This window comes from Acanthisitta chloris, unplaced genomic scaffold (assembly GCF_000695815.1).
Source record: "Acanthisitta chloris isolate BGI_N310 unplaced genomic scaffold, ASM69581v1 scaffold42942, whole genome shotgun sequence".
Lineage (NCBI taxonomy): Eukaryota > Metazoa > Chordata > Aves > Passeriformes > Acanthisittidae > Acanthisitta > Acanthisitta chloris.
In genome coordinates this window covers 1-14,547 of record NW_008660650.1, presented here as the reverse complement: position 1 = coordinate 14,547, position 14,547 = coordinate 1, and the positions used below count along the sequence as shown (strand labels likewise).

The 14,547-nt window shown below is 36.6% G+C and overlaps 1 protein-coding gene across 1 annotated transcript; it reads right to left on the bottom strand.

The window, feature by feature from the left end:
* Positions 1–2,920: 2,920 nt before the first annotated feature.
* DBT (dihydrolipoamide branched chain transacylase E2) lies at positions 2,921–12,446 on the bottom strand. Its single transcript, XM_009069879.1, has 12 exons — positions 12,359–12,446; positions 11,616–11,680; positions 10,526–10,649; positions 10,295–10,370; positions 9,230–9,411; positions 8,752–8,879; positions 7,744–7,987; positions 6,827–6,993; positions 5,767–5,844; positions 4,647–4,838; positions 4,431–4,502; positions 2,921–3,565 (listed from the first exon to the last, which is right to left on the bottom strand). Exons 1-12 carry the CDS (start codon positions 12,444–12,446, stop codon positions 3,398–3,400), a joined length of 1,584 nt encoding a protein of 527 aa, XP_009068127.1. The 3' UTR covers positions 2,921–3,397.
* Positions 12,447–14,547: the final 2,101 nt, after the last annotated feature.

Here is a 14,547-nt window from a genome sequence, read left to right as displayed (position 1 = left end):
TTCCCTCCCCTGCATAAATGTGATCACATTTACTAGTTTGAAGGATTAGCATCTCTCTCAGAGGTACTCAGAGTAATTACCCTCCCCATTTCTCCTTCCAATATGCAACAGTAATGCTATGTATGTACGAGGGGTTTTGCTCCTGTCAGTGGTTACAATTCAAATTGCCTTATTTTTCAGGGCTACCATCAAAAGCTTCTTATTCTTAGATATTATTATTTGTCAAGAAAATAAACCCCATAATAATCATGCCATCACCGTCAACAATTCAGAAGTGAATTCCCAAGCATGGCTGTAGAACAACTGCAAATTTACTCCCAAGTAATCAGATCTCCCCACAACTTCACCTCCAAGCATCTGAAAGAGTTTAACAACAACTTACCTCAATTATTTGGTGTTTTCAAGGCGTTTCTGTGACTCATTGCTTTCTGGATGGAGCAGAGATAAATTGCAATTCTTGTCTGTACTACCAAAACCATACAGAACTCTCACTCAGACTCCAATGCAATGTCAGTCTGGTTCTAATTTTAACCTATGCTGAGAATAGAAGTCATCACATGAGGCACTACTGCAACCCCCCACAAGCATTTACCAATGTTAAAGTCTTCCCAGTTTGCTGAGTGTGACTGGACTCCCCCAAACTCCTGGACTCCCATGAGCAGAAGTTACAAATTGTGAAGATGAACAAAGGAGTATTTGTTACGCCCCACAATGAGCTCATTTTCAAACAAAAATGACAAAAAAACTGCTAGTTTTGAATTAAAAATGACAACTACTTGCTTAATCTAGTAATGTTTCTCTGTAAGATAAGCTTCAAAGTGCTATTAAATAGACTAGAAAATGTATTGTATTACTAAGTATTTTACTCATTACTGAAGAATTCTCTTGCTGAAGAATTTTAGTGCAAATTATCAAAGTCCATACAGAAAAACAGTCTTTATCTCACCTTTACGCACCCCTTTTCATACTTCCAATCATCAAACATCTTTAGCATTCTATTCCTTCAGAGAGCTCTTGGAGAAGATACAAGGAGAACAACTCTGTCAGAATTTTGTTCTTCAATCAAATACAAAGAAACAACAGGAATCACAGGTCACTATTTGCAGCAGAAGCCATAAAACTGGGTAATTCTAACCAAGTGTACTGCAGTATAAAATGTGAAGATGAAGGTTTTAAAATATCACTGATTTTGTTATAACCCTACCACATACAACTTTATAACGAAAAAAAACCCTCTCCAGTCCACAACCAACTAAATACCTGAACACCAACACCTATTCAAAAGACACTAAGTACTTTAGCTTTCAATCCTTTCAGTCTTCTACACATTTTAAAAAATAGTAATAAAGTTATGCAAAAGCAGAAATGATCCAACACTTTTTTTTTGTATAGGCATTTCTTCTCTCAGTTTTGTTATAGATTCAATCACCACAGTGTTTTATAATCAATCTTTTTTCATGACCTAAGTTAGCCATAACTAAAAACCTAACATCATTTTCCTCATCTTAAAGAGACAGATAATTAGAGCTAGGTTAAAAAAAAAAACCCCAAACCCCTCCCATTTATTGGAGTTTTGAGAGACAAAGAAATTTCAGGTTCCTTGTGCGAGTAAAATTATTCTGTCTTGAATATTTCGAAGTCACATTATTGCTTTCTTTCATACACTTTTATTTCCTCAATTTATTTTCTCAATGATCATCAGATTAAAAAAATCTACTATTCAGACTAAGCCACAATATGTTTGTAGAAAAGTAGCCATTAGTCTGAGTTCTTTAGGCAGCCTTGTGTGCAGTATGTTCTCTAAGAAGAAATGGAAGTTTGAGTCACCTGTACAGGACTGCATGCATAAAATTCACCAACAAAAACAACATTACTACAATTCTTTGTGGCTTTATTTTTTTTATTAGGAATAAATAAATCTGATAAAAATGAAATAGGTGATAAGCATGATATATTAGTCAAACTTTGCAAGAAATTACCTTTATATAAAAGACCCTTATACCACAATAGAAATATAAATAGCACCTTACATGGATGCTCCATGCTCCCCCTCCTACATTCCCAGCTTTCCTCTTGCTCAGTCTCAGCAGCAAGGAGAGCAGGTTCTACACTGGTAGCCTGTGTCTCACATCGTCACAGCTAAATGCAACAGACAACTTTGGTCTACACTTTTGGAGACTGTGTCTGGTTTTGCTATATCTAAAGAAAGGAGAAAATGTCCATTTTGTGCGTCACAAAATCATTTTAAGGCCATGTCACTGTCTTTCCTTGTGTCTGTTTGCAACTAATGTTTCTAGAAGGTATTTATACCAAATGGTTTCCTTCATATCTCCTGTTAAGTCACCAATGCAATCCTCACCATCTGTTTAGTTTACCTTAAAGCCACATAACTGTTGCCTGTTCTGAAGGCATTAACTTGAACCTATTCATTATGTACCTCATATCTGAGTTTCATAAGTCCTTATCTCATGTAGTATTTTTTGATGTCCATTCTTTATTAATCTGATTAATATGTCAAATTCTAGTATTAATAAAGCTTTTAGAACATGTTCAGGTTAGTGTCAGGCTTACCCAAGGACAGAACAACAAAGCAAGATCCTTCTTTTTCTTTTTTCCTTTGTTTTCTCTTTCTCATTTGGTTTTAACAGACAGATGCTTTCTATAAGAAACAAAAATAACTGGAAAGCATTAAGGACTGAAACTAGTTCCAGCCTATAGAAATACAGGATATTCTAGAAAGAATTAAGGCCCTGATAGTTATCAATAAGTGTTATCAGTAAGTATTTAAATAAATATAGCCTCTTCACTTATAGTTTGATAGGCAGTACCTGTGCAAGTAATTGCCAGGGAAAAGTGGACTAGCAGAAGACTTAAGTGGTTTAGTCAGTTAAACAACAAAAAGTTCTCTGGACATCTTACAGCAGAAGCATTAAAGGCATTTTATTTGTGCATGATTTTTGCATAACTCCTTTTGGGAATTTGTATATTAGTTTTTTAAGTCAATTTCCGTGTCCAAAACGGAAGCACTGTGAGTATTCCCCTCCAAAACAGGTTCATCAGATTCTAAACACTGCAGATATAGAGCAGTGCCACCGGGCTGCACCAGCCTGACAACCGTTCGTACTACAACAGGCAAAATAAAGACATTCCACCACCATATTCAGAAGCTGTGACCTATTAAGTTTGACAGTCTGCTGTAGAAGAAATTACAGCACTACTAATTAAAAGTAACAACTAATTGATAGACTGGTATCAGCTGTTGAGATCTTTGAACCACATAACATTATTGTATAATGCACGTAGTAAAGGGCACATGTTAGCAGAGACAGCTTTTAGAACTATTCAGTCTAATCCACAAAGTTTAAAGGCATATTCTATCCCTTTTTTTTGTTTTCCTCTATTTGAGGTCCAGCAGCATGGAAGCAGGGTTCTCCAAGTAAGATTTCCACAAGTTAGAGAACCGAGCCATCGTCGCTCCATCGATGATGCGATGATCAGCTGACCAACTCACATTCATTATCTGGGCTTTATACACTTCACCTTTGCCATTAAACCGAGGAAGAACCTAAAAATCAGAGGAAGGGAAAAGCCAGACATATTAAATAATTTCATTAGCAAATCTCTTTTTTTTCTGTTAATTTGTTGACCTAAATTGAAACATGTCACTAAGTTAGACAGACATTCAAAAAACCAAGCCCTTCCCTTCACTGCCTGTGCTGCAGATTAGAATATATTGCAAGCCTACAGAATAAACAGCCATAGCCTGTCTCCACCATCATGGAAATAGAAGTACTGAAAACTCTTCTTGACTCAAAAGTTTCTTCTTGAATAGCTTATTGCACTGTTAGTTCTCAAAGTGATGGTTTCCTTGAAGCATCCCCTAAAGAAAATGCTCATAGAAAGAACATAGAAAAAGTAATTTAATAATAATTTCATTTCTAGCATTGATCTTAAATATCTGTACCAAAGAATTAAACCCTGAGATTCAGAAAATATAAAACTGCCTTTACCATACAAATTCCTTAATTTGGCTTATGAAATTAAACTATCAGAATACCTCTTTAGACTCAAGTTTTCTCCTTAATAACAGCAAAAAAGCTATTGTCATGCTGCAAAACTTGTACAAATGCATTTACATTGTGTCTTAATAACTAGAAGGGCAAACATAGATGTGAGTGAAATACAACAGGATTTTAGAAAATAAATCTGAACTTTTGGTGTAAGAGACTTCTAATTAAACATTTGGTGTCTGCACAGTCATCTAAAAATACTACAAAACTTATCAATCTGTAGCTCTGCAGTTTCTCTAGCATAAAGAAGAAATGTTTATATAAGAAAAACAAAAAAAAAGGGAGACTCCATGTTTCATTTTCACTACAGATGACCTTAGTTAGCTAAACACTCATATCACTGAGATAAGGTTAACACACCTGTATCTTTCCAAGGGCTCCAATAGCTACTTCAGGAGGTAGTATCACTGGTTTGGCGTAAGTGCCACCAATCTGGAAAAGAAAAAGCAGGAGATATTATTTTTAAAGCAGATTGCCTCTTCAATTAATTGCTACAAGTTTTGTCCATTGCATATTAAACCTCAGAAGAGTTTTTATTTCAGAAGCAGTTTTTGATGTAGCTTTTCCTGTACTTACTGTGCCGATATTTGAAAGGGTGAATGTTCCCCCTGTGAGGTCACTTGTTCCCAGTTGGCCTGCAGAGCCCAAGGACTGCAGGCGATTTAATTCAGCAGCAATCTCAAACACACTACAGACTTGAACATTTTTCACATTTGGGACAATTAAGCCTTGCCCTGTGTCCATAGCAACTCCGATGTTGTGCGAAGCCTGCAACAAATTTCATTAACCCGACATTAACATAGGCTGTCAACATAAAATGTATTTTACATAAAAAGGCACTTAAATCATGTCTTCCTTACTTATGTTTTTAACCTAGAAAGTGCTGTCTGTAGGAAGCAACTCCTCTACATAACTTTGAGGGGAGAAAGGGATGTGAAGTTTTTGATATTAGCTGCCCACATCTGCAAAGTGCAAATTGATGTTGGCAATTTCACATCCAAGGAATACAAAATCCTGAAACTCATTTCACACTGAAAACATTGCACTTTAGGATGATCATATGGGAAACAAGACATAAATAGCAGATTTGAAAGACAACATTAATTTTTTTTTAAAAAGGACACTGAGTTGTCTTTCATTTGCTAGAAGGAATATAAAGATTCTGAGAGACATTGATAAAACAGCACAAAAGGAGTTTGTACTGGAAGGAGCATGTACACATCACTTAAGAAAATAGACACTCACTGCCCAGAAGTATCAATCCAGCAGCTTGCACAAAAATTAAATAATTTTTATCAAAACTGAGTTTAAAACATTACATACATACATAAGGGTTGAGTGTTGGAACAGCATAGCCACTGTGCCATTACTAAAAATTTGTTGTATTAGATTTTAGATGTTCTTTTCTTTCTAGATTTTAAATGCTTGGCCCATCTTCAGGTGAAAAATAGGAAATTCCTACATTAATATGCATTTTTGAGGCAAGGCTGAATAACAAAGTGACTCTCATTTGACAAACTACTGAAATAAGACCAATAATAAATCTAATCCAGACCTTAGAATGTGGACACACAAATTATTTTCCAGCACAACACAGTAATTTTCATTCTTACAATTAGCTTAGACATTGTGAAAAGCTCATGTTAGCTGTTACTTTAGGTTTTCTGCTCACAACTGTTATCAGTAGTTTACAAACCTTATATGTGACATTCTGACAGTTTTCATCCAGAGAAGCATTGAGAATGGGATATTGCAACAATCCCAGAGAGGCTGCCTGTTAAATGTGGAAAAAAAAAAAGGGACAGATTTTTATATTTTATAACTGGAGAGCTCCATGGAAAGGAAGGAATGACGAGAGACCATTAGCTTAATAACAATATGGATTTCCTCAGTGCAATCATATTTAGCTTAAACTCTCCTAAACTATCCTAGTCTGTCTTTATTAAGATAGCAGAATAAAATAACTTAAAAAACCAAATATGCATCAGACAAACATATGAAAACTGATAATTCTTTTCCCTGGTATAATTGAAGTTGAATTTTTATTTCTCTTCCACAATTCAAATCAAATATCCCAAGACAAAATTTATGAGATTCAACTGCAATGTCACTCTCAGTTCTCAACTTACATGCCAATTTTTCAAAGAAGCAATATAAATTCCTGCTAAAGACAGTGAGCAGATGAGTGCTAACATAACACTCTCATTGCAGTAGCATTGCCAGAAGTTTCAGACCAAGCTCTGCATTCAATGCACAGCTCAGGCAGCACATCAGCCTTCCCGAGGCCAACAGCTGGAAATGGAACCATAGCAACTAAATGACTGCAAGTGCCTGGTCTTCTGAACAATGCAAGGACACACTGATTCACCTGAGGGATTCACCACCAACAAAAATACAATAATAACAACAACAATGCTGCATCTCATGTGAGGTTCATTTTCATGGAGCTCAAAAAAGAGTGAGTTTCCAAAATGTGTCCCGTGCAAGTCAAACACCCAGTGGTGCTTACCCCCACACTGAATGACACTTTAGCTGCTCTAACCTTTCCTGTTAATATTTTGAAAATTTTCTATGCTATTACACAGCCTAACTGCAATTCCAACTGTAAATTGATAGTGGTTCAATAAACAAGAAAATTTGAGACTTTGCTCATGATCTCTAATAAATGAGATAATAGAGAGGTGCTCCAAACTTACAAGAAGAATTTAACAGATTTTGGCAAAACCTGTGCAAATACTCCTCCATGCAGGTCTCACCTTTATGAAGAAAGGCATAAAGGAAAGCTTAACTCCACGGGTTTCAGCTAGAGGTTTCAGCTCTTCTCGCAGCTGAACAAGCTGAGTCAAATCAATCTCATCACAATAACCAAAGTGGGGTATCTTCAGGGCTGCACTCATAGTCTTTACCATTGCCTTCTGAAAACCTGCAAAATATTCACTGACTTCTGAAACCAACAAAACGAGCCTCTGTGAAGTTATGGTGAAATTTCAATTCTTTGTTTCCATTAAACAAATTGCACAACTTACAAATCCCAAACCAAACCAAAGCCAAAGCACGACCAAAAAAGGACAGCAGAAAGCAGACTTCAGGATCAACATACAGTACATGCAACTCAAGTTTTATGATTGCAGCATTTCAGATTATATTACCATGCCTCTCTCCTATGTATGTGTGCATTTGAAATCATAATATTACTCTTTCCAGCCTGTCCAAATAAACATTGCTGAAAGGCAAGCAAAAAACTTTTTCCTTCCCCTATTAATGTGATTTTTCTTATCTTAGTGTCTGTCTTTTGTGGCACTCTTCTCCAGAACAGGTGTGAATGCTGAAGTATGCTGTTACTAAGCACTGATAAACCCTTAAATTCACTGCACTTTGTCACTAATTGCATCATGATTCCTATTGTGACAAATCTGAGTTTCAGAATTCCTACCTGTTTCAGCATACATTTGAAGAATGAGCAAATGCAATTTGCAGCCCAACTCCATCCAATCAAAACACAAATATTCCATAAAATAATAATTTCAACACCTTCTTACAGAGCATGTTTGCCTAATGCTCACTCGCATGACATGAAACACACTCCCACCAAAAGGAATCAGCTTTTCACAGAGCACATGCACTGGTTGTCTACTCTGAACACGGTCTCAAGATTTTCTATTTCACGCTTTACCTGTTACAGGTTCAGTTTTATCCTTTCCTGAAAAGGCAATGGGTCTGGAAACAGGTATAGGGATTTTGCGTGCTTTGTCCTTTGGAGCAGTTGGCACAGTCTCTGATTTTGGCAAAGGTGGGATAATTTCAGCCTTTGGTGATGGAGGTAAAATAGCTCCTGTTTGTTTGGCCAAGTAATTGAGTATGTCTTCTTTAAGGATTCTGTTATCTTTCCCTGTTCCAACAATTTCACTCAATTTAATCTGCAAAGTACATAACAAGCTATGACAGTTTTATAGCAATATAAAAATGTTCTATGTTGTGAGCTACAGCCAAAAAATTATTCCCATTACTGATCCAACATACTTACAGTTTTCTTTTGCTTTCTATAATTTATTAGATACTCAACATTGTTCCAAACATCCAAAAGTCACAGTAGGTGTTTAACTGCATACTTCAAGGAGGAACCATTAATTACTACTTACCTCTTAATTACCTCACAGGATCAACAGTGAAATATTAATTTGAAGAGAGCTATTTGTCACTTAATTTTCTCTACTTATTGTGTTATTTTCTCCTAAAACTGCACCACAAGCTTTCAAAACCAATGGAATATTCAATAGATTCACAGGAAAAAAAAAAGGCATTAGAAAGGCACTTATAAGATTACCTACTATATCCTCTGCTCTAATGCAAATCTGAAAACCAGAACTGGATAGCTAAAACTCCTTCCTCTGGCCCAGGAATCTACTCTGATAGTAGATTTATTCTACTATCTACCATTACTATTCTAAAAATATTTTCTTAATCTCCAGCCTAAAGCATACCAAATGTGTTTTAAGCCCAGTAATACTTCTGCTATCCACCATAATCATCATAAAGCACAATCCTCTTCATTTTTACAACAATTTTCACACATTTGAAATGTATTTGAAAATGTCTCCCCTAGATCAGTGTTCTCCTGGTCAGTCCAGCTGCCATGTAAAAGCTGGACAGAATGCACCAGGACCTTAGTCAGCAAACCTACATTGTTCTCCATGGCCAGGCGGCGAACTGCAGGGGTTGCTAATGTTTTGTGACCTTTGATCTCTTGGTGAGTGTGCTCTTCATGAGACATAGGAGGTGTTTCAACAACATCTTCTTCTGGGGCAACACCTGCAAACAAAAAGAAAAAAGTTAACATTACTACATTATAGGCATTTGTTAAATTCCATTCTGTGATTCTGGGACAGCTGAAGCTTTTTACATATACTTTGAGTTACTGTGGGTGGGAACACAGCTTGCCAAAGGCTGCTGCTTAAGCTAAATATTCATTAGGAAATGTCTGGCTTTGGAGATTTTAAATTCTTAGAAAATATCACAACTTTCCCTTTTCTTGACTTTTTATAAAGGAAAAAGATATTAATCTCTAAGATTTTCGGAAGGAAAAAGTGAACTTCTCTGTCACTGATGGTTTTGTGACAACAAACATGAAATATGCAAGAGACAAAAACGGCTTACAATACCTTTTGAAGCATCAATTTCAATGTCCACTAATGGTTTTCCAACAAAAGCAATGTCATCTATGTTGTAATGGAGTTTTCTAATGATGCCATCATAACGACTGGTAATAGTAACAGAAGCTTTATCGCTCTGCACTTCACAGATGCTGTCAAACTGTGACACACTATCACCTTCTTTGACATACCTAAGGGAAAACACACAGGCTAGTATAAACCACAGTGAGTGCAAAAACCTGTGCTGTGTATTCCTTCGGTAAGTTCAGCATTGTACATCCCCACTACATGAAAATGCATGCTAGATAAGAAGACAAATTCTACATAACAGCTATATTTGCTATATGCATTTTGCCTGATTGCTGCAGAACCCTCTGCTGTGTGCAATGACCCAATGACTTAAGAGTATTGTCACACTTGTGTCACTTTTACTTCAGTACAGCAGACTTTTCTTGTCAGATTATAAACCACCTAAAAATAAGAATGAGCCCAGTTTAGTGAGAACCTAAGCAAGTTCTTGGTTTCAAATTGTCAGGGTCTGTATATGATCAGTCTCAGAAAAGAAACTGAAAGTGGGAAACACTGTTTTCTATGCAAAGAGAGGGATCTGCACAAAGAACAAGGCATTTCAACACTGCTTTCCTTCACTGTACACTTCAACTTGGCTCAATCCATTCAGCACTGGCTTTTTTAAAACCATTTAAATGTTCACATCTTTTGCTAAAATCAATAGAGAAGAGAGATAGGATAAAAATATATGGATTCTACAGATTAGTCATTTGTTTCTAAAGTTCAGCCCAAATAAGCATAATAAAAGACAGACCTCCTCAACATTCCAAACACTAATTGCTGAAGGAAAGCCTATATATGTAGGGGCAGTTAGGGCATCCCATTCCTTCCACCTTTTCCACTCACAAGTAAACCAGATTGCAAATAAACAAAATGTAAAGCTCAGTATTGAAAAATTTCACTAGTAACCCAGCAAACATGCTCAGGTAACTAACTGATAACACAGGGAAAGCTGTTAAAGTACTTGCTGATTTCTTAGGATATTTCTAAGCAAGCAGAGCTTACCATTCTTTTACAGTCACCTCTGTAATCCCTTCTCCAATGTCAGAAAGCTTAAACTGGACAATTTGGCCACATGAAACTTAAAACAGACAATAAGAAAACAGTGTTTAATACCGAATATAAGCTATCAGACAGAAAAATCTGAATGCATCAGAAATAGCCGTATCAAACTGCTAACATAACACTCATAAAACAGCAAAATAAAAGAAATTATTTTATTATGAAAAAGATTACCAGCAGATGTTCTGAATAATCGCTGTTGATGACTAAACTTGAGGGCAGATTTGTCAAACACGCACACATACTTTGATTTTACAAAGCGAATGCTGCTGCACGATCTAACACGATGAATGCAAACCTGGGGGAGAAAAGTCTCAAGTATTAATATAATGGAATGAGGAATGTAGAGCTCATTTAATATTCCTGAAGCAATAGTAATACTAAAATAGTTTAATTTGAGTCTATGTAAGAGAAGTTCTTATGGAAACACAGTTACACTGACACACACTTGACTGTACAAGAGCCACTAAATGAGCATAAGCTTTGTCAGGTCTTTTTAACTTTTTTCACTAACACAACACTTGGGGAGATCAGAGCCACAATAACATAACCAGTTAACAAAAATCATTACAAGATCCGGTAAGAGATTCATACTTTCTATTGTTTCTCTAAGGGATTAGTTAAATTGGGACACATACTCAATAAATATACATCAACCACATCAGCCATTTGAAATAATCTTTTCCAGAATAAATGCTGGAAGGGCTCCCTAGACTGCAGGGGGAAAAAAAAAAAAAAAAAAAAAAAAAAATCGGAATGTTTTTCTTTATCAGTTCTTATTCCAATCAAAGATTGATCAAAAGTACTAACTGGAAAGGAAATTCACCCCAGAGGGCACAGAGAGTTGCCCTGTCATTGCTGTTAATGACAATCAGCTTCCAGTAAATATCATTCCACATCAATTTTAATGACATTTCAAAGAACTGAGAGGGAGATGGTTTTATGATTACAAATTCTATTTAACCAGAAATCAACTTAAAGGGTCTACAGAATTTTCTGAAAAGTTCTTCAGACAAAACTTTATGCTTTAAAGCATCATGTAATCAGTCATGATTGTGGTCAAAAACAGAGCCAGTGGCACTCGCATTAACATAAATAGGGATTTTATTAATCTCAACAAAAGTTAGTTCAAACTCCTTCTTATTTAGTAAGATTCTTCAATTTAATGTGATTTTGGTGTTATGTTGTCTTAGAGTGCTGTCAAATTTTAAAAAATAACAATTTCTTTGTAGATACTATAATTAATTCAGGTGCTACAATGTACCTCAGGTAGCTCAAAACTGTAAAATTTAGAAATTATCTTCTTAGAAGAGCCAGAAAACAGCACACCTGCATGGGAAAGGGCATTTTAACTCCTTTTTAAACGAAGCTTTTCAGTAATAACTGAGCACACGAAACTCCCTGATTGCCCTCCCCACACCCCAAACTGTCCAACTCCTTGGTGTTGTGTTGCATTTTTTAACAGCAGATCATTCAGGAGGCAATGCTGAACTGACAGCACATGCATTTTCTGTATTCTGTAATCTTGCATTGCAAGTTATCTTTAATGTCACCTCTCCTTAAGGAACAAGCATTTATACAGCTCAATCTATAAAAAAGGACACAACCAAGTTATATCCTATGAGTTACTTTTCTGTTACTAAGACTGTATCGACTGATCTAGAATAAGTATTTTTCTTATTCCTATAACAAGCAAACAGGAAACCCTTGTCATTAGTTCTCCAAACAACGTTCCCTATTCAACAATCAAGTAACATGGTAATTTTAAGCTATCAAAAATCGTGTTTTATGAACACATTTAAAATTCTCATTAAAGTACAAAACTGCTGTGCAATGTACATCTTCACAAATCTATTTTCTCCTATTTTTAATGCTGATTTTCTTCCCACTCAAAGGTTACATAAAAATGTTACCAAAAAATTGTCCAATGAGACCTTTTTGTCACAAACTTACAATAAAACTCTTTTCTCTTTAAACGACCCTAAATGAAAAACATTCAATATTTACCTGTGAAGATGATCACAAGGAGCACATCAAATCTCTGAACTATGTCTAACTCTGAAGTTTCATTATGATTTCCATCTGTTTTTAACATTTGGTAATCAATGCAGGTAGTGAGTTAGTAATGTCACTGCCAAAAAAAGAGACTGGTTTTGTTACAGAAGAGTTACCACGCTGTTTCATACTGTACTTGTAGGAATAATTCAAAACTACTGTGTTTTTTAAAAATGGAAACTTTTTGGCTTGCAGTTTTATGCATTCTCTACTACAATGTTGTTGTGCTAAAGATATAATAATAAGAGCACCCAATCTCTTCATAGAGCTGTGTTCCTTTCTAACAAGGGAAAAATTAAAATGCATGAAATAAAGAGACTGTGCTTATTCACTTCAGTGTTTAATCATCACAATACTATTTTCTGTGTAATGCCAAATAAGGAATAACAACAGCATATAAAAGACAAAATTAGGTCTAATATTCATAGCATACACATCTGCCTATCTTGACATCTGGCAAAAGGCAGCAACAAACCCCCAACAAGTACAGGACTAGCAGTTGTGTTAGTGTCACCACTATTACACTACATGGCAGCTTAAGGCAATAATGTCACAGAAAGGGAACAGCTTTTCTGTGCAAGTCTTCAGTGTGCAGTTACTCTGGCAGGGAGACACTGAGGGTCCACTCCAGTCTCACTGTACTGAGGACACATCAGCCTAATTGACCAGGACCTGTGGTTTGAGCCAAGCCAACACAGGGTCTGCATGCTACTGGGGGAGAACTGCCTTGCCCCTTAGCTTCAGGTTTGGCTGTTTCCTTAAAAAGAAGCCAACTGTGATTTTCTAAATTACCACTGATCATAAAAACCTGCTGCTGGCATCAGAACAAAATGTTTCTATGCAGCCTGCAGGCAACCAACTCCCTGATGGAGTACCACTAAATCTCAAAGTCAAATTGAATAGTTCGTGCTCAAAGGCAATGACTTCTCATTAAAGCACAATCTCCTACAGAACTCCTTGGACTTGCTGTCACATTGAGTCATTCTAATGAATATTTACTCACACTGGAGTTGTTTGTACATATTCTCTATCTCCAACCATACAGTTGCCTATTTAGTAAAGCAAAGCCCTTGGTAGCATGTTTTAGTCTGACATTATCCCTCACCTAAATAACATGTCCCAGTGCCACTTCCCTACTCCCTAACACAAAGGCCCACAGGCTCCTTTCTTTTCTTCTTCACAATTTACAGTTCCCACAGACAATCATCATGACTCTGTCCTTCTTCCTCTTGCTAGCCATAGTGTTTGCAAAAGCACTGAGAATTAAAGCCCTTCAATATTATAATAACCAAATTATTTCTTGGAGCTTATCCCTGTTCCACAGTAGATGGTGACAAGAAGCAGCAGCATCTAGCAAGATTCAAGATGTGCTAGCAGAAAACACACACTATAAGCAGCCAATTCTACAGCTCAGCATGCACATAGATAAGATGAGCATTTCATCTTATCACAATCTCCCTCTAGATTTAAGAGTACATGGTTTAGTCGGGAAGAAAACAAAAAACCCCTGTTATTTTCAAAATTCTTAATTAGTAAAATTACTAAAAAGTTACTGCATTACTAAAATATAGCCTAAAACTAGATTACAAAAGTATCACTTAAAAATTCTTCACAATTATTCTTTAAAAATATATTGTCGATTATTGTTAAGAGAAAAATAATAATGGGAACTGGAAGTGATCCTTAATTTTGTTTCTACATATATTGTCTTACAAAAGTTATTTTCTTTTCTGACATTCCACGAAACTGCAACGACATAATTGGAAACCAACACTTCTCACACAGCAGGGAAACTATAACACAAGAAGACAGAATGAAGCATGAGCTAAATCTTCACCGTGGTATCTGATATTGGAAGCGTCCTAAGCGGTAACCGAGCAGATTCACTCCTTATGGTAAGGCATCTCAACCACTTTTCAAACATACAGCTCCGTGGAGCCAAAACGCGTTTCCCTTTTCCGTTCGTGTCTCCACACGCGGTCCCCGAGCCGCGGGACGCGGCGGCAGCGCGGCGGGAGCAGAGCACTGAACCAGGGGAGTGAGGAGGAACCGAAGGATGTCACCGGCTCGTTACAGAGACACAGCTTCCCCCGCGGGGAGTGAGGGGAACGGGCGCGGTGTCCGTGCCGCGGGACCCGCTG